This window comes from Juglans microcarpa x Juglans regia, chromosome 5D (genome assembly GCF_004785595.1).
Source record: "Juglans microcarpa x Juglans regia isolate MS1-56 chromosome 5D, Jm3101_v1.0, whole genome shotgun sequence".
In the NCBI taxonomy this organism is placed as follows: Eukaryota; Viridiplantae; Streptophyta; class Magnoliopsida; order Fagales; family Juglandaceae; genus Juglans; species Juglans microcarpa x Juglans regia.
This window is the reverse complement of record NC_054602.1, coordinates 10,096,628-10,114,905: the sequence shown is the minus strand read 5'-3', so window position 1 is coordinate 10,114,905 and position 18,278 is coordinate 10,096,628. Positions and strand designations below refer to the sequence as shown.

Here is an 18,278-nt window from a genome sequence, read left to right as displayed (position 1 = left end):
AGGAGGTTGATGTTTTTATTAAGACTTTGTATTGTCTTGGATTAATTATATTGGAGTATTTGATGTGAATTAATGAGTAGTTTGTGAGATAGAGAAAAATTTGATTATGTACTATGTGGATGGAAAATGATTTTTAGCGACATGAATTAACTCTCCGGACCCTCGGCGACAGGGCGTTACACTGCACCTCAAGAATTAGCAAAACCAAAATCGTTCAAAAGAGATTAGTTTTGAGATACCACCCTATTTTATCTTGCTGCTTGTGCATGAGCCAGTTTTTTGCGAGGCAAGAATATTGTTAGACGAGCAGGTGACACTACCACAAAGAGAGAGCTTGGAAAAAACATGTTTAAGTAAAGTATTTAAATTATCAAAGAACTCACCCTAAGATCAGCTTCTGTCAGGAAACAAAAAATAATAATGCTACCATCCATTAGGAACAACATCCGTTCCTACAGTGCAGGAAGCATTAGGTTCCTGCATTTGACTTCTAGACCACTGCAAGCATGCATGAAGGGGAGGGAGTGGTCACAAAGAGATGTTATGGTAGGCATTTAGTTGGTAAGTAGAGAAGTAAATAAGAGAATTATATAAGGATAGAGAGATTGACCTCACAAAAATTTGCACCCAACTAACGTCAAGAAACCACAGAAGACAAATCCTTGAGTAGAAAACTTGAAGGGACGATAAAATTGAAAACCAAATTAGGAATTCTCCATAGCTTTTTGCTCAACTTCAGAAACTATGTACTTTGCAACATTAGCACAACAAGTAAGCTTATATGCTTTCTCATCAAGGATCTCAATGGAGAATTCTTGCTCAAAAGCCATAGCAAGCTTTACCCTGTGAAGCTGTACAGGCTTAAAGTCTTTTTGAAAATCATTATGTATCAGTAACCTATTAAAGTATTTGAGTGGAAAAAACATTAATTTTCTTTGATCATGGGCTAAGTTTTGTGAAAACATTTGTCTCAAGATAGAACATTATCCAACAAGCAGGATTGTTCAATATACAAAAGACAATAGCATTACAGTAGAATTTGTGATTTGTTGTTTCCGCAAAAGTTTAGGAGGGAAACATAACACAGTCTACAATAACTTTGGAAGACAACTATCAATTACCTTAGAGGCATCGATTTTATCAAATTTCTTAACCAGTTCAAGCACTCGGTCCATTATTTGATCAGGGCTGGTTGTAGTTTATGAGCACATCTTGCGACTCAATTGCTTCAGCACAATACCAATTATCAGCTAATAACCAACTTTCAACAGATACCATCTGCCCTCACATGCCTCAAGATGGAATATCTTATACTTTGCATTTTCAGAAGAGCTGAGAAAGTAAGAAAATTAAATAATACAACTTTGTTCCAATATGAAGCACACATTATACGATAGAAAGGATATGGGTAACTGAACAACAACTAATTAATAACAAGATTGGAGTGAAGAAAGAAACTCATAAGTTTGGACCAGTTAAGAAGGTTCTCAACATCTAAAATGCTCATTTTATTATTTATAAGTACATCTACAATACTCATATTATGCTAGTAAATGATGTTTATAGTTGTGACAAACTTGACTTAGCTCGAACTTATACAAACTGCAACACTTTGGCCCAGAGATTCAACTTCACCTAAATATGTAGCCTACACTCATATGTGGCAAGTAAGGTTTAGCATGTGAAAACTACTTGTAACACCCCGTTCCCAAAAAGATATTTTAGAATTTTCGAGGAGCCAGTGTGCTACTACTAAACTTGAACTTAAAACTTTTTCTTTTTAACAATGCATCAGATGCAAAAAATTTCCATAAAATAACAAATTTCAATAAATACTGAAAATCCAAAATAAGGTCTGCGGAAGCACTTATGAAAAATAAGGAAGTCTCATGTGCTTATCAAAATAATTTATTTAAAACTTAGAACCATAAAAATAATCATAACATAATCTGTCTAGGCCTCTGTCTCGCCTCCCTGGGTCAAGTTCTGTCTTGCAGTCTCGTCTTCATAAATGTCATCACCTGGGGTGGTTTAAAAATATAAAAACCAACTAAAATGAGTCGAATACTCAATAAGCAACACATCATACAGTAAACATAATAAACATAAGGTTTCTTAAAAAGCGTGCATATTCATAAATACATTCATAAATAACATGACATAAACATTAACTTATCTTTCACTTGTCATAGGCCGTTACCCACTGTTGACCCCCGTGAGTTAGGGTTAGCGAATCTAAATAGATTCCGATTCCGCCCGTGGCCGCGGGTTGTGGAATCCATACATAAGGAAGACAATACTGGGTGCACTACCAGCATGCACGACCTGGCAATGCAATATGCCCATAACATAGGTACCGTTTTCATATCATAACATAGGCCGTTACATATTTTATCAAATCATACTTGCATACTTGACATTTCATAGATTTCAAAAGAAATCACATACATATCATATCATAGATTTCAAAAGAAATCACATACATACTTGTCATATCGTATCCTAGATTTCAAACGAAATCGCATTCTTTCATAAACGTCATGATACATGTTTCATCGCATAAAATCATGATTTTTCATAAATATTTTACGAAATAACTCTCTCATAAAATCATGTATTTCCTAAATAATTTTATGAATAATCTTTCACATAAAATCATGCATTTCATAAATAATTTCATGAATAGTCTTTCACATAACATCATGACTTCTTCATAATTTTATCATATTTTGGGTACGTAAAAAGGGGCTTCCAATAAAGGGCATACATGCATAATATCTTTTATAAAAAGACAAACAGCTCACTGTACATACGCGTAAGGATATGATCATGCTACTTACCTTGTAGCGCTAATCCAATATTTCCGGGCGCGACTGATTTCCTATAAGATAAACACGTAGCTTACGTAAATTTCTACTTAAAGACATACCTCTTAATTAAACTAGAAATTCCAACTTAATCTATATTTTTCATTAACTTTGGTCTTTCAAACTCTAAAATCACATTGACTCTATAATATTGACATCAATTCTGTATATCTAGAGTTTATATGTCCCACTTAAAATACAACTCTATTACCATGATACAAATCTAATTAACCTCAAGCCCAGCCCACAGCTAAGTCAAATCCAATTTAAAAATACAAGTCCATTTAAACATTATTATAATCTGCAATAGTTGCAAATTCTAGCCCATAAAGATATTACCACATGAGCCCAAACAAAAGAATAAGCCCATCCCACCCTTATACGGGCCTAAGGCCCACGGCCCAACAGGAACTAAGGTTCTTTCTAGAACCCGAAATCATGGCACATCCGAAAACAAGAAAAAAAAACAACAGCGTTTGAGAGAGAGAGAGAGAGATGGGTCTGCGATGGAGGAGCTCACTGAGGGAGGAGCTGCACGGCACGACGGCTGGAACCAAAGCGGCGCAACTGGGTTCCTTTGGGCTGGTTAGTGCGACGCCGAGAGAGAGGATGAGTGAGAGAGAACGGAGAGAGATTTTTCACACTGGGGGCTTCGGGTGGTGGCGTTGGGCGTCACTGGGAGGTGGAGGCTAGACCTCCGGCGATATCTGTTTCTGCTGACGGTGGCGTCGCGGCCCACCAGTGGCAGAACATGGCTCTCGGTTTGGGGAAGGATGCTCTGTTTCGATGGGCTAAAACAGAGGAGCTTCAGCTTCCGCTTTCCACGGAAGATGATGATGGTGGCTACTGAGTTTGGGCTGCTTTCGAGGGTGGAGAGGAAGAGCTATGGTTGCTGCGTGATTGTAGTTGTGCGGTGGTCTCGTTTTTGCTCTACAGTGAGTGTTGGTTGTGTTTGGAGGGTGAACGCTAAGTGGTGAACCGGGGGGTCGCCGTGCTGCGGGATTGAACGTGGGGTTGGTTTCGGTTCTGAAAACCCTAGGATATATCAAAGGCAGTGTGTGTAAGGCTGTGTGTGAGTGTATAAATAAACACAGTGTTGTGCAAGCGGAGGAAACAGATGGAGACGTGCATGCATTTTATTGATACGTGATTGGAAGACTCACGGTGGAGGGCATTGCGGCTTGCATTCTTTGGTGAGTGAAACGTGTATATGTATATATGTTTGAGAACCTAAAGAAAACCCTAGATAAAAATAAAGAAAGAGACGTGCATGTGCATGTGCATGTGCATGTGGGTGGATTAGGTTTGGTGCGTGTTTCAAATTCAAAGAAGAAAAAATCCGGTAGAGAGGAGTTGTATTATGAAGAGGATTCATGGGTTTGGAGGGAAAATAATGGAGATTTAACTCTAGGTTTATAAAAAAATCATCTGATAATTTGCTTTAACCCATAAAAAATTTTATCCGTAATTTTATTTCTAAATAAAAGATCAGGCCGTTACACTACTTGATTCATTACAAAATACAAAAGTCTTTACCAAAAGAGAAAAATACCAAGAACCTACAGAAGAATATTAACCTCTAGTAGTTTTTAAGCATTGCTTGCCTGTTAGTGATTGGGACCACAAGAAGTATCATATGACACCAAGGAACATAGGATCATGTCTTTTGTTTAGCACGTTGTTGCTGTCATTGTTGCCATTATGGGGACCAAAGTGGGTAAACAGGACATGATGGGTAAGATGCAGTTTAGATAATCAAATGACCAAGTTAAAGATAATGATTGTATGTTTGTAGATGAAAGCGGCATTAGATTAGGGTACCTTTGGGTCTAAAATGTTGTCTTTTATGTTCCTTGTTTATACTCTAATTTTGGTGAACTGCAAGTTTGCATGGCAAGTTTAATACCAAATAATGGTAAAACATGCCTGGGTTTTGCTTGCTGGTTACAGAATGTGCAGGCTAATTGCGGTGGCGGCTGCTGTGGACGGGATGGCTTCTATGGACATGATAGTATAGGTAGAAGTGTCAAATGCAGAATAGCTTGTGGCTAAATGAATCTCTAAGAATATCATTTCTTTCATACTGTAGATAATCAAGTGGGCTGGGCTAAATAAACCTCGGCAAAACTCTGCTTTTTATTATAAACCATTTTATCTGTAAAATAGTCTAAAGCCAAGCATGGAGCCCAGAACCTGTCACAAGACTATGTTGCCTAAAACAAATACCTCGTATAAGCACCACTTGAAGCAAATTAAGTGGCACGATTAGCATGAATCCAGAGGTCTATATATATTATCATCGTACGTACAGCTCTTTTGTATCAACCCCAACTTCGACCACACTCAAAAATAATGTTAGTGGCTAGAGATCATCATACACATAAATAATAAGTATGCTACTTCTCATCACAATAATATTTTATGGTAGGTTTGGATTGTGAATTAATATGCGATGAGTTAATATAAAAATTGCAAATTGAATAAAGACATGCTAAAGTCTTTATTAACAAAAAGGATTTCCCAACGTCTTTCAGTTGAATAACTTCATAATAGTAAGTACAGACATGAAAAAGTCCCACAAATAAAGAAGGGATACACTGAGTTGCACTCATGCATAAACTAATTTTAGATTCAATTTTAAAATATACAAATTTTACGTATTTTCTTTTAAAAAATAGTGAAAACTCATCTACATGTATCCACTTTTTTCAAGAAAAATATGGTGGACATATATGCCTTAAATATGTGCAAATTATCCTACCTGCAGAAGATAATGTCGGACTTATTTCGCTCCTCGTGGATTGTAAAAGCTAGCACTCCCTACAATTTAGTTGTTTGTCAAAAGCTACCGATTTTTATTTTTTATATTTATTTTTTTAACTTAATTATTAAGAAAATATTTTTAAATAAATTTATGATTTTAAAAAAATATGTTTAAAAATATTTAAAAAATATTTGAAAAATAAAACATAAAATAAAAAATTACATTTTACACTTCTCGATAGAAATTCTTACATTAGGAGGCACTCTTGGTGGCCCTAGCAAGACCTATACATTTTTATTTTTTTTAAATGGGAAACGCTAGGAGCTAGATGTGTTGAAAATGCTCGATTTACACCCTTTAATAAACGCGTGACACATCCATTTTCTAATAAATGATAAATAGAAGTGCTAGTAGGCAATTCATGTTTCTGCCCTCTCCCCACCTACCCAATCGATCTCTCCTTCTCCTCTCTGTCGCCCTCCCTCCCTAACTTTTTATCTTCTATCTATAACTTCTTATCTCTTTCTGCTTGTAGGTTCTAAGAAGGTGGTCTACTTAAATGCGCACAGCTCTGAGAATGCTTCATCATCCCCTGCTTTTAATGTCATAGTGAAGTTGGTATCCACACCCGCTAAAACCCTTTTAAGAGCCCCTAGAATACGATAAATAAATGTTTTGAAACTCCTCCAATCACCCAAAACTACTCATTTCTCCCCCACTCATCAATACCAACTCCATTCCATATCATTTCCGGTATACTCTTTCCAAAGATACAAATGAATTTTGGAATGCCAAGACCAAAAAGTACATTCAAATCCCAAAGTTACAGTCCAACCATCTAAGTACATTAAAACCCCAAGATTATAAAGTATTCATGGTTGGCTAAGTATACTATCTTTACTACCTACTCCAGCATGTATGCCTTTCATGTGCAGATCACAAAAAAAAAAAAAAAAATTGTTAGTGGAGTGTTAAAAGCTTGGATATGACAATGTATAAAATATTTGTAGTCGTACAATTTTACAATACTTCATCTATCTTGTTTCTTTTTTTTACTTTTTCTTTTGTGTTTTAGAATTGTCTCCACTGTAGAGACTCGCTATTTGGATAGAGGCCTACCTTTACTTTTAATACCAGCAGGACTGCGAACCCTGTGATTTTGTTGCTTTGTTTCACTTGGACCATCTTAACACATAACATACTCACTCTTTGTATTATTTTGACTCAACTCTTCATCCTTAAACTTGCGCATACGATTTTTTCACTTTATGTAGGTCCCATGATCCTTTGAAGCAAGTAAAGCTATTTTATAATGATCGTTACACAAATCATTAAACATTTGTGCAATTTGATTATCGCTGAGGTCATTATAATTACTTTGTATCATCACGTACTTTCTTTTCAAATCATTTCTCCAACGATCAAAAACATACTTGGATGGCAACTGCACAACTTTCTTCTACGTCATAAGGACAATGCGCATGTCTACATAAAATTCCTCTGAACTCGAATAGTCTACAGGTGCACATCACTTCACATTCATCGTCATTGAAATATACTCAGTATTTCACCTCTTTTACAATATCATCATAAATGTTCAAGTAGTCAACAACTTCATAAGTCAATATTGCACCTTCATTTTTTTAAGGAAAGACAAGTAATTCATAATCCCATTAAGCTTTATTTGTACCTTTTTTAACTTGGCATTAATGTATACCTCTTGTAATTGCTTCTCAATTGCATGGATCATAATTTGAGGGATCTTTCGTTGGAATGAACCAAAATCAATTATTTTTTCATTCTTGACCATCCTGGCCAAAGCATTATCATAGTCTCCAACAAACTTATTTAATGGTGTGGTAATATTTACATAGCCATCAAATTACCTCACTACTATTCACTCCTTTTTCACTATAGGACATAAAGCTTGAAGATAAGACATAAAGTAAAGGGAATAGACTTTGAGGTTAGTGAGGTGATATGAGATCATCTCAAACTACCTCACTATTTTTTTACTATTATTCATTACTTTTTAACTACTTTTTCATTACTCTTCACACATCATCTGAGATCAGCTCAACATCCAAACGTAACCTTAAAGAGGGAGAAGAGGCAATAGAGTATTAGAGAGTGGGATCTACTTCCTTTGAGGTTTGGAGGGATTGTTGGATAGAAAGGGAGAACTAGAGAATTTCAAGTTTACTTTTTGAGAGCTGAGTGATTGTAGATAGCTTAATGAAAATTGAGAGCTTGTATTCAATTATGTTTATAACTATTTTTACACCAAAATGTTGGGTAAAAAAAACACACACACCAACGATGGCAAACTAAAGTAATAGCAAGCACGACACATAATATATATGGTTCAGCAAATTGCTTACGTCCACAGAGCAGCAGAAATCTTATTAACTAGAGGATATTACAATCACACAATATGCACTCACTTAACAATTGTTCTTTTTCAAAATATACTAAAAGTTGTACAAAATAAGTCAAATATAACATATTTATAGTAAATGGAGCTAGAAACCCTAATTTGGTAAAAACTACGTTCTTAGCTCAAGTGGCGTGTCAAGCACGCCTCGAGTGAATAACTAATGAACATTGGCTTGAGCGGGGTGTCGAGCGTGGATTGAGTGAACACTAGGGTTTGTGTCTCGCTCGAGCCTACTGTCGAGCGCATGTCGAACGAACTCATGGGTTGAGCTTTGTTCGAGCCCATTGTCGAGCGCATGTCAGCGAACTCACTGTTCCTCAATTTTCTACTCATAGACCAATCTCCACATGCAACTCAACAATCTCCCACTTAGAGACTGGGTCTCCACATGCCAGCCACTGTTTCCAGCCAAGCCCTATCATCTCTACAGCTCACAACTCTTGTCTTCAAGCTAGAAGATGCACTAAAGTCAAGCCCGTTTTCGGTCTTCCACGTACATCACCTTTAGTTAGCACATCCACTAGGTAACTCACAACTCCCACTGCACTAGGAGTATCCGGTCTCGAACCAATCTTGGTATCCTCAACCAATTTTCCCAGGCTTACATGAGGAACAACAAAGTTGACTCCATTTGGCTTCCTCGTATGTTTCGCGCGATCAAGCCTACATTTTTGCACTCTTATATTCCCCTGCACATCACTAGACCCTGATGTTAAATACAAAGAGTTAGATCTCTTACAATGTGCTAAGACTAGCGCACCCTTAGTGATCTTCCAAGCTCCACCAGAGAACGCTATTGCATAACTGCTTTCATCAAAATATCCCACAGAGATTAGGTTTTTCTTTAGATCTGGAACGAGTCTGACTTGCTGTAAAGTTCACATGTGCCTGTTTGGAAGTGTGATGTGCACATCACCCACTCCGATTACATCCAGTGCCTCTCCATCAGCAGCATACATCTTTCCAAAATTACCAGCAATATAATTCTGCATGATCTCTCAATGTGAGGTGCCATGAAACGAAACTCTTGAATCCAACACTCAATCATCAATCAGACTGTGCACTACAAGAAGTAAAACATCATGAATTTCTCCTGCCACTACATTCACCGCATCATCCTCAACATTTTCTTGATTTCTGCAGTTTTTCTTAATGTGGCTCGGCTTGCCACAACTCCAGCACGTGATCTGCTGTCCAAATCTCATCTTGCTCTTCCCGTTGCTCTTGGAGCTTGACCTGTCATGTCCTTGGCCTCGATTGTCAATATTCAGGGCCAATCCTGAACCCGAGAACTCACCCAAGCCTCTTCTACATACCTCTTCAGCAAGGATGATGTCATGTACATCGTCGTAGTTCAGTTTCATCTTGTCGACTGAACTACTCACAAACATTCTCATGGCCTCCCAACTATTTGGCAGCGATGCCAACAGAATCAATGCTCTGATCTCATCATCAAACTCAATCTCTACAGAAGACAGTTGATTTGTGTTCGTATTGAATTCATTCAAGTGTTGGGCTATAGACATACCTTCTGACATCTTCAGATTGAATAATTTCTTCATCAAATGCACTTTATTATTCACCAACGGCTTTTCATACATACCTGGCAAAGTCGCCATGAGATCCGCTGTGGTTCTCTCCTTACTGATATTGTGTGCCACTGTTCTAGACAAGGTCAACCGAACAAGCCCCAAAATCTGTCGATCTAAGAGGGTCCACTCAACATCATCAATGCTCTTTGGCTTCTTTCCCAACAGTGGAAGGTGGAGCCTCTTCCCATAGAGATAATCCTCGATCTGCATCTTCCAGTACCCAAAATTAATGTTGTCGAACTTCTCGATCCTGGGTGCTTTCACTTTATCTCCAGCCATCATTCTCCTTCAGATCTAACATTGGCTCTTGATAGCAGTTGTTGGGCAAAAAACACACACACACCAACAATGACAAACTAAAGTAAAAGTAAGCATAATGAAGCACACGACACATAATATATATGTTAGACAAATTGTCTATGTCCACAGAGCTGAAGACATCTTATTAACTAGAGGAGATTATAATCACTCAATCTCAACTCACACTCTCTAAGGCCTTTTTGCTCTCTCACACAATATGCATTTACTTGACAATTGTTATCTCTCAAAATATGTTGAAAGTCGTACAAAACAAGTAAAATATAACATATTTATAGTAAATGGCACTAGAAACCCTAATCTGGCAAAAACTACGTTCTTAGCTTGAGCGGTGTGTCGAGCACACATCGAGCGAATAACGAATGAACATTGGCTTAAGAGAGGTGTTGAGCGTGACTCGAGCAAACACTAAGATTTGTGTCTCGCTCGAGCCCACTATCGAGCGCATCCCGAGCAAACTCATGGGTAGAGCTTCGCTTGAGCCCACAGTCGAGCACATGTTGAGCGAACTTATGGATTGATCTTCGCTCGAGCTCACTGTCGAGTGCATGTCAGCGAACTCACTATTCCTCAATTTTTTGCTTGCAAATCAGTCTCTGCATGCAACCCAACAAAAAAATCCTTGGACATAGGTCTTAGTACCAAACTTCATAAATATTCGTCTTCTTTATTTTCAATCATATATCATTAAACAAACTATGAGTGAACACTCCAAGTACACCACCATCAAGAACCACGATGTGAGATAAGAGTCATCCGACCATACTATTGAGGCCAAAAAATACATCAACAACTCTTAACCGGCCCCTAGTCTCAATCTTACCACCTCAATTTGATATTAGGATATTTGTACTGATACCTTTAAGCTACCATCCTTTCTGCCATGAGACATCCAAACCATCGGGTTGTAGTACTAACATTCAGTACATCTCATTTTAGTCTAATGGCATAAATAAGAAAAATGCCATATTTTATACCTTGAAATGATTGAAGCAAAATGATCTAATTAAGAAATGGCATGTGAGAGTCACCTTACCTACTAATTTTCATCTATGTTAGCGTCAAAATTTGACAACATGAAAGGATAGAATGGGAGTACTAAACATTTGAGTTGATATTTAAAATATATTATTGTGCAATTGACGATTGATTGGTAGGGAAATTAAGCGCAACTTTTTTCTATTCTTCCGCAAATTTTTCATACTCAAAAGATTAAGTACGATCCACTATAAGGTGGTTTCCATTCTTATATTACATTTAATGCTGATTCTTGCCTTAATGATGATGATCATGCCTGTAAGGTCCCATCAAAATTAAGGTGTGATTTAGGCATAAAACGACTAGGCACCATGTCCATGTCCAACCATTAGTGCTAAAATATAGCTATTAACTTCTTATAATCAAGCCATTATGGTGCCAGATACTATTCTGTCCAAATCCAAGTGTTTGTTTAACCATCCCAAGGCAATTTTGTACATTAATAATGCATGATCTGGTCCAGCTTACTTGTCACCATTTTAATTAGGTGTGTTGCTTGATCTCTGCAATTTTTTATCCCTAGAATGGTGAATAATCAGTTAATTCTAATGCTTTGATATTTCTTTAGAAACAAATTGATCTGGTTTTCGTTTCAGGAAATGAAGATGCCCCAGAAAAGCAATTTGATATGAAATTTCCGAAATTAATTTCGAGTTAATTCTTAGAAAAAGGACACCATTTTCAAGAATTTTAATATTGTTTTCTACCTTCACTATATATGCATTAAAAAGAACTTGAAATTGTTGAGCTCTTGAAATTGAAAATCTACATAATGAAATTTCGAAAACCATATTTCAAGTGGAATTTTAATTTCACTCTCAGCAGTCAGTTCCATTAAGACAAAGTTCATGAAATTCTTTATTTAGGTGCTACCTTGCATATTTGCATAATCTAAAAACCACTGAATTTTAAGGGAAAAAAGGCACAAGTGTTCTTGCATATTTTCATAAATTATTTTCACAACTTCATGATCTCTCTCTCTCTCTCTCTCTCTCTCTCTCTCTAAGATATAAAATAAAATTCTACATATTTTTATTAGATTAAATTTTTAAGACAAGTGATGATTTTACACGGTATCAGAGTAGAGATCCTGACGAATCATAACTCTACACTCTAGCTATTTAATTAAATATTTCACGTGTTGAGCCCACACGTGAGGAGGAGTCTGGCCCACACGTGAAGGAAAATGTTAATATATAAAAATAAAAATCTACATATTCTTTTTAGTTTAAGTTTTTAGTACAAGTGATAATTTCACATCTCTGCCATAGTTTAATCGACAAGATTTTATATCAACTTGCTTACTTACGACTCCTTTTAATAAGTTTTCCAATTGGTAGAGATGCCACTATATATGGTCACTGATAGGTAAAGGTTTCCAAACTCTGTTTTGCCCCCCTTACCAATTTTTGTCGAAAAAGAGAAAAAAAAAAGTACCAATGAGATTTTAAATGGATGTAACTTGCAAAGCTTAGCCACCCAAAGAAATTAGAAAGAAAAAAAAAAACCCCATGAATCAACCCAAGTTTGCAGAAGAGTTTTAGGAGGTAAAGGGAGTATGCAGATGGGGATAGTTGGGGCAGGCTTGAAAATGCAGATCGAGAGACAACAAACTTGTTCTTCTCCGCCAAGGCGGCTACAAGACGTGTCTGTGTGTTTAAAGCTTTGGTAAACGAATTGTAGTTGCCCATTAGAAGGACTTCCATCTATATAAAAAAAATAATAATAAATAAAAAAAAAAAAGAAAAAAAAAGAAAGATAGATAAAGAGTACGTACGTACGTAGGCAATTAAGAGTAGGCTACCAACCTTTACATTCTAACTTCCCTTTTGCCAACTTCCAAACTTAATTTGTCTTCCAAAATTCTGGACCAGGTGAATATAAAATAACAATTAGCCCCTGTTTCTCATTTTAATTTCGAAATTGCAAGCTATCATCATTTCATAACAAAACTACTCATGATGATCTTTCTGTGTGTGTTTTGAAATCGATAAAGACTGGAGTTCTGTAAAGGACAGATTACTTAACATCGAGCGTAATTACATGAAGTGGATTAAGAGAACAAGGTATATGATCCATTGCAAGTACCTTATAAGCCTAAATACAGAAAGGAATTTAAAAATGTCAACATTAATTCTAAAATGGGTTGTTCTTATAAACTGATTAAAGAGCTACTAGCTATATAGCGTAAATAATATTTGACCATCCATCTAAGTTATATATACGTAAAAGAGGGTTAAGGTTGTAATATATGGCCCTCACAAGGGCATGATAATAACAAAAAACCTTATAAATAGATAGGTAGGGAGGCTCGTCCATTGCTGATCCATATCCGGCCAACGTGCGTGAGAGAAAAGACAGAGAGTAGTCTTATAAGATTTCAAAAACAGAAAGAAGATCATGGGCAACTTTTGCGGCTTCCACAATCTGGGGATGTTCATTTTGTTCATCTTCTTCAGTACCCCTGCAAGGTCAGTAGCCACCCGAGAAAACCCATTATTCGAACTGTCCAGCCGAGAAGAGTTGGTGCAAATAGCTGGATATGGAGAGGAGAGGCTCTCCACCGTGCTAGTCACCGGCTCCATTCTCTGTGAGGCATGCGTGCATGGTGATCCTCATATTCGTGTTTGGCCAATATCAGGTAATTTGTAACTGCATATTGTTCATGATGATCGCTATTGCCTCGTACGTACTGTCTTTATCTAGCAAATTAAGACCATGTTGTAACCATGTCTGGGTTATGATATTAGGCTCGAACGCTCGACCACCATTTTTTTTTTCTTCTTACTCGTTTTCTTCTTATAATATTTTCCCTGTGAAATAATATGGTTAGTTGGGGGACTGGCCTGGGATTGTAAAGTCCTGTGTTTTGAATTCATCCTCTCAAGTTTCCTCCACTAGTTCATTAGATTCATGGCTGGCTGTGATTCTTATAAACTAAAGTATAATCCTCGATCTATCAGAATAAAAGAGTGTGATTGCTTTTGAGTTTTCTAATGATGAAAACATCTTGATCATGTCCAGTCTTTAGACTGCCTAGCTATGCGAGGGACTCCATTGAGAGAATAGTACATGATGAATGAATAAGGCATGCTTTAGTCCTCAACCACTATGCTAGGCCTAGGAGTACTCGTATTGGCGGGAAGTCGGAAAGTCATAAGTTGAAGCAGATCAATAGAACAGAAGTTACAGAACGCTAGCTCCTGGCCAGATAATTAATTGCTTATAAATTTCATGACTTTAAGGGGTTCTTAATAAGCTCACATGACTTAGCTTATCAGCAAACTAGTTTCTTATATTTTAAGGGTACTGCAGAAGTACTGAATAGGAAAAGTCTTCTCTACCTAAGTAAATTGCTTCGATCGCTTGGTTGATTTTGTGTTAACAAGTAGAAAATTATTCTTTAAAGCTACCCTTCTTCACTTATATATTTACACGACTATAATATGTTTGTTTCTTCTGATTTGGCAAAGTCTCCTTTTGATTCGTACGAAAAGATTAATGATCCATCCTCTTCATTTTCAAAAGATAAAAAACCTCTTTCCTTCCAAAAAAGGGAAAATTAAAAATGGAGATGCCAGATCACAGCATCTTCTCACAATATGTACTGACAAGTAAAGAATATTTATGATTCTTTTCCTTTTTTTTTCCAAAAAAAAAAAAAAGAAAAGAAAAATAAACTGTTTTGTAGTTGTATTTTTTGTAATGGAGGTAGTGATGCTGAAAAAATCATTATATAAAGAAGAAAATCCACTTAAATTCTTGTTTGAATCTCTCAAGTGGGAGAGAGAGAGAGAGAGAGAGTAATTAGAAACAACTGTGAATCAACATCATTTGCATTAAAAATTAATTATCTTGCCATGAGTATAATTATGCTGAAACATCCATTTAGTTTGTAAGAGTTGAAAAGGATATATTAACCTAAATGCAAATTAAGCAGAAACAAAGCAATTTTATAAAAATGATCATGAAAGAACCATTTAGTTTGCAAGAGTTGAAAAGGATGTGAATTTCAAGCAAGATAATCGTAGAATTGAAGTTGAAGATATATGCTAGGTCCCAATCGTGCCCATGAAAGAGATTTATATGCAAGAGTCCCAACATTTAATTTTGCCTCGGAGCTATGTTTGTATATATATACATGGGTGCATATTCAATTCTAGGCTTTGAATCATTTTCGTATTGGGTGGTACATCATGATCAGAGAATTTTCAATCATTTGAAAATTAAATGGTAAGACAATGGTTAAATTCCTATTATCATCATATGTCGTCATAATCACAACCACCATCTGGTTTATTTCAAAATCTGCAGGTGCTATGGTGGCCGTCAATTGCCATAAACACGGCCGGAAGTGCAGATCGGGATTGGCACAAGGTGTCACCGATGAATTTGGAGATTTCATTATTGATCTTCCTTCCCACCTTCATTCAATTCCCAACTTGGAAAAAACATGTTCAATTAAAGTACTTAGAATACCAAAGAACTCGCCCTGCAGACCAACTTCTGTCAGGAAACAAAAGGGAATAATACTATCATCAGTTGGGAACAGCATCCGTTCTTACAGTGCAGGAAGCATTAGGTTCCTGCATTTGACTTCTAGACCACTGCAAGCATGCGTGAAGGGGGGTGGTCACAAAGAGATGTTATGGTAGACATTTAGTTAGTATGCAGGTAAGTAAATATGGAGCGCCATGGCTCATTCGGATGATGCTTCAGTCACAGCATTGAACTATGGCTTCCAAACCTCTCCATCCATAAGTTGTGAGAGATGCATTTGTAAAAAGGAGAATGATGGCATACACAGTATGTATGTAAGTAATGGTGTGTTCAATAGTTATAAATACCTAAATGAGATTTCTTCCACAGAAGAAATTGGAATTATCGAATTGCAGTTTCAATATGAGAATTACAAAAAGAACAGAGAGATTGACGCCACAGAAATTTTGCACCCAACTAACTAATGTCAAGAAACCATAGAAGACGAATCCTTGAAGGGACGATAAAATTGAAAACCAAATCAGGAATTCTCCACAACTTTTTGCTCAACTCCAGAAACTATGTACTTTGCAACATCAGCACAGCAAGTAAGCTTGTCTGCATTCTCATCAGGGATCTCAATGGAGAATTCTTGCTCAAAAGCCATAACAAGCTCTACCCTGTCCAAGCTGTCCAGGCTCAAATCTTTTTGAAAATCAGCTGTATCGGTAACCTATTGAAGTGTTTTAAGTGGAAAAAAAAAAAACATTAATTTTCTTTGATCATGGGCTAAATTTTGTGAAAACATACATCTCAAGATAGAGCATTATCCAACAGGCAGGATTGTTCAACATGCAAAAGATAATAGCATATACAGTATAATCTGTGATTTGTTGTTTCCGTAAAAATTTAAGAGGGACACATAACACAGTCTATAATAACTTTGGAGGATAACTATCAATTACCTTAGAGGCATCGATTTTATCAAATTTCTTAACCAGTTCAAGCACTCGGTCCATTATTTGATCAGGGCTGGTTGCTGTTGATGAGCAAATCTTGCGGCTCAATTGCTTGAGCACATTCCAATTGTCAGCTAATAACCACCTTTCAGCTGATACCCCCACCCGCACATGCCTCAAGATGGAATCTCTTATACTTTGCATTTTCAGAAGAACTGAGAAAGCAGAAAAAAATTAATTATAGAAAGGATATGGGTATCTAAACAGCAACTAGTTAATAATAACAAGAGTAGAATGAAGAAAAGAACTCAGAAGTTTGAACCAGTTAGGAAGGTTCTCAACATCTAAAACGCTCATTTTACTCTTTTATAAGTACATCTACAATACTCATATTACGCAATTGATTCAACTCCACCTAAAGATGTAGCCTACACTCATATGTGGCAAATAAGGTCTAGCATGTGAAAACTACTTGATCCATCACAAAATACAAGAGGTTTTACCAGAAGTGAAAAATACCAAGAACCTACGGAAGAATATGAACTTCTAGTAGTTTTTAAGCATTGCATGCCTGTTGCTGTTGGTGATTCGGACCACAAAAAGTATCTTTTGATACCACGGAAACTTCCAGGAAGCTGCTTGGTAAAAAGTGAATGCAAAACAAGCAATTGAAATTTGCAAACTATAATAATACATACTGCTAATCAATAACATGCATGACGTGGAAAAACTATTTGGAATCAGTAACGGAAACTTCCCAGTTAATCATACAGCTTTTGTATGCTCTCTTCAATAGCAGATCCTGGAAGTTCGATCAAGTTGCTTTTCTATCCGGAACTTTCAGCTAAAGTGGCTTTGCTCCTCTTCTAATTATCACTAAAAAAATGAAGGGGACTGTGGGAACTATGAGACTTACAGGCCGGCGAGGCAGAGACGGACGATGTGTCGGACGGCAGCGGCAAAAGAATTTCTACGGAGAGAGGGAACGACTGAGAAATGGAGAGACCGAAGAGGGGGAGAGAGAGACGAACGGAACCGGAGTAATTACCGGCGTGGAGATCGGGGTCGGACGACGGTGGCGTGTCACGGAAACGAAAATAGAGACAAGTGAGAGTGAAGAGAGAGAGAGAGAGAGAAGCAGAGAGGAGGGAAACGAACAGAGAGAGAGAAACAGAAGGAGAGGACTTACTGTGGAAGTTGAGAACGGCGGCAGTGAGACGGCGACGAGAAAGACAACGGTGGGGGATGGACGCTGCGGTCGTTTTGAGGGGGGATGTTAGAGACGAGTAGAAAAAAACTGAAAAATAAAACAAAATAGGGTTTTGATGGACTTGGGCCTGGGCCCAATGGACCAAGTCATTATATTATGGTCTAGTTTGTATTCGCAAGTTATCTCAACTCATCTCATTACTATTTATTATTATTCATCAATTTTAACTCATAAATCTCATTATTATTCATAATTTATCTTATTATTATTCACAATTTATCTTAACTCATCTTCGAATCCAAAAGATACTTATGTGTCTTTTATTGCTTCAAAGAAGATATAGCTAACACAACTGGCTTCTCTTTGCACCGTCCAAGTCCATGGAGGTGAACACTGAACAACGCAGAACCAAGTGCGCCTACGGCCCATGTAGTAAACGAAAGTGTCCTGTCACCTCTAGTCTGCTTAATATCATTTTTTTTTTTTTTTTTTTTGGGAAGGTAATCTGCTTAATATCATTAATGTTATGATTGTCATTACTTCAAAAAAAAAATGTATTAATTGTCACATTAATTTTAAAACAATATTATCTGTCGATCATAAATAAAAATTAT

General features: G+C 36.8%; 2 protein-coding genes and 1 long non-coding RNA gene across 5 annotated transcripts; 2 read left to right on the top strand and 1 right to left on the bottom strand.

The window, feature by feature from the left end:
* The first annotated feature begins 439 nt into the window (after positions 1-439).
* LOC121265565 lies at positions 440-15,881 on the top strand. Its single transcript, XR_005940694.1, has 2 exons — positions 440-561; positions 15,691-15,881. It is a non-coding gene; the product is annotated as an uncharacterized LOC121265565 (long non-coding RNA).
* LOC121265563 lies at positions 13,339-15,881 on the top strand. Its single transcript, XM_041169230.1, has 2 exons — positions 13,339-13,657; positions 15,331-15,881. Exons 1-2 carry the CDS (start codon positions 13,417-13,419, stop codon positions 15,669-15,671), a joined length of 582 nt encoding a protein of 193 aa, XP_041025164.1. The 5' UTR covers positions 13,339-13,416; the 3' UTR covers positions 15,672-15,881.
* Positions 15,861-17,772, bottom strand: LOC121265564 (acyl carrier protein 3, mitochondrial). 3 transcript variants are annotated; one of them, XM_041169231.1, is made up of 4 exons: positions 17,644-17,737; positions 17,153-17,443; positions 16,461-16,669; positions 15,861-16,228 (listed from the first exon to the last, which is right to left on the bottom strand). In XM_041169231.1, exons 2-4 carry the CDS (start codon positions 17,166-17,168, stop codon positions 16,037-16,039), a joined length of 417 nt encoding a protein of 138 aa, XP_041025165.1. In that variant the 5' UTR covers positions 17,169-17,443; positions 17,644-17,737; the 3' UTR covers positions 15,861-16,036. The 3 variants fall into 3 exon arrangements, with proteins under 3 accessions (XP_041025165.1, XP_041025166.1, XP_041025167.1); XM_041169232.1 differs by lacking the exon at positions 17,153-17,443 and having other exon boundaries at positions 17,644-17,772; XM_041169233.1 differs by having other exon boundaries at positions 17,213-17,731.
* Between the last annotated feature and the right edge of the window lie 506 nt (positions 17,773-18,278).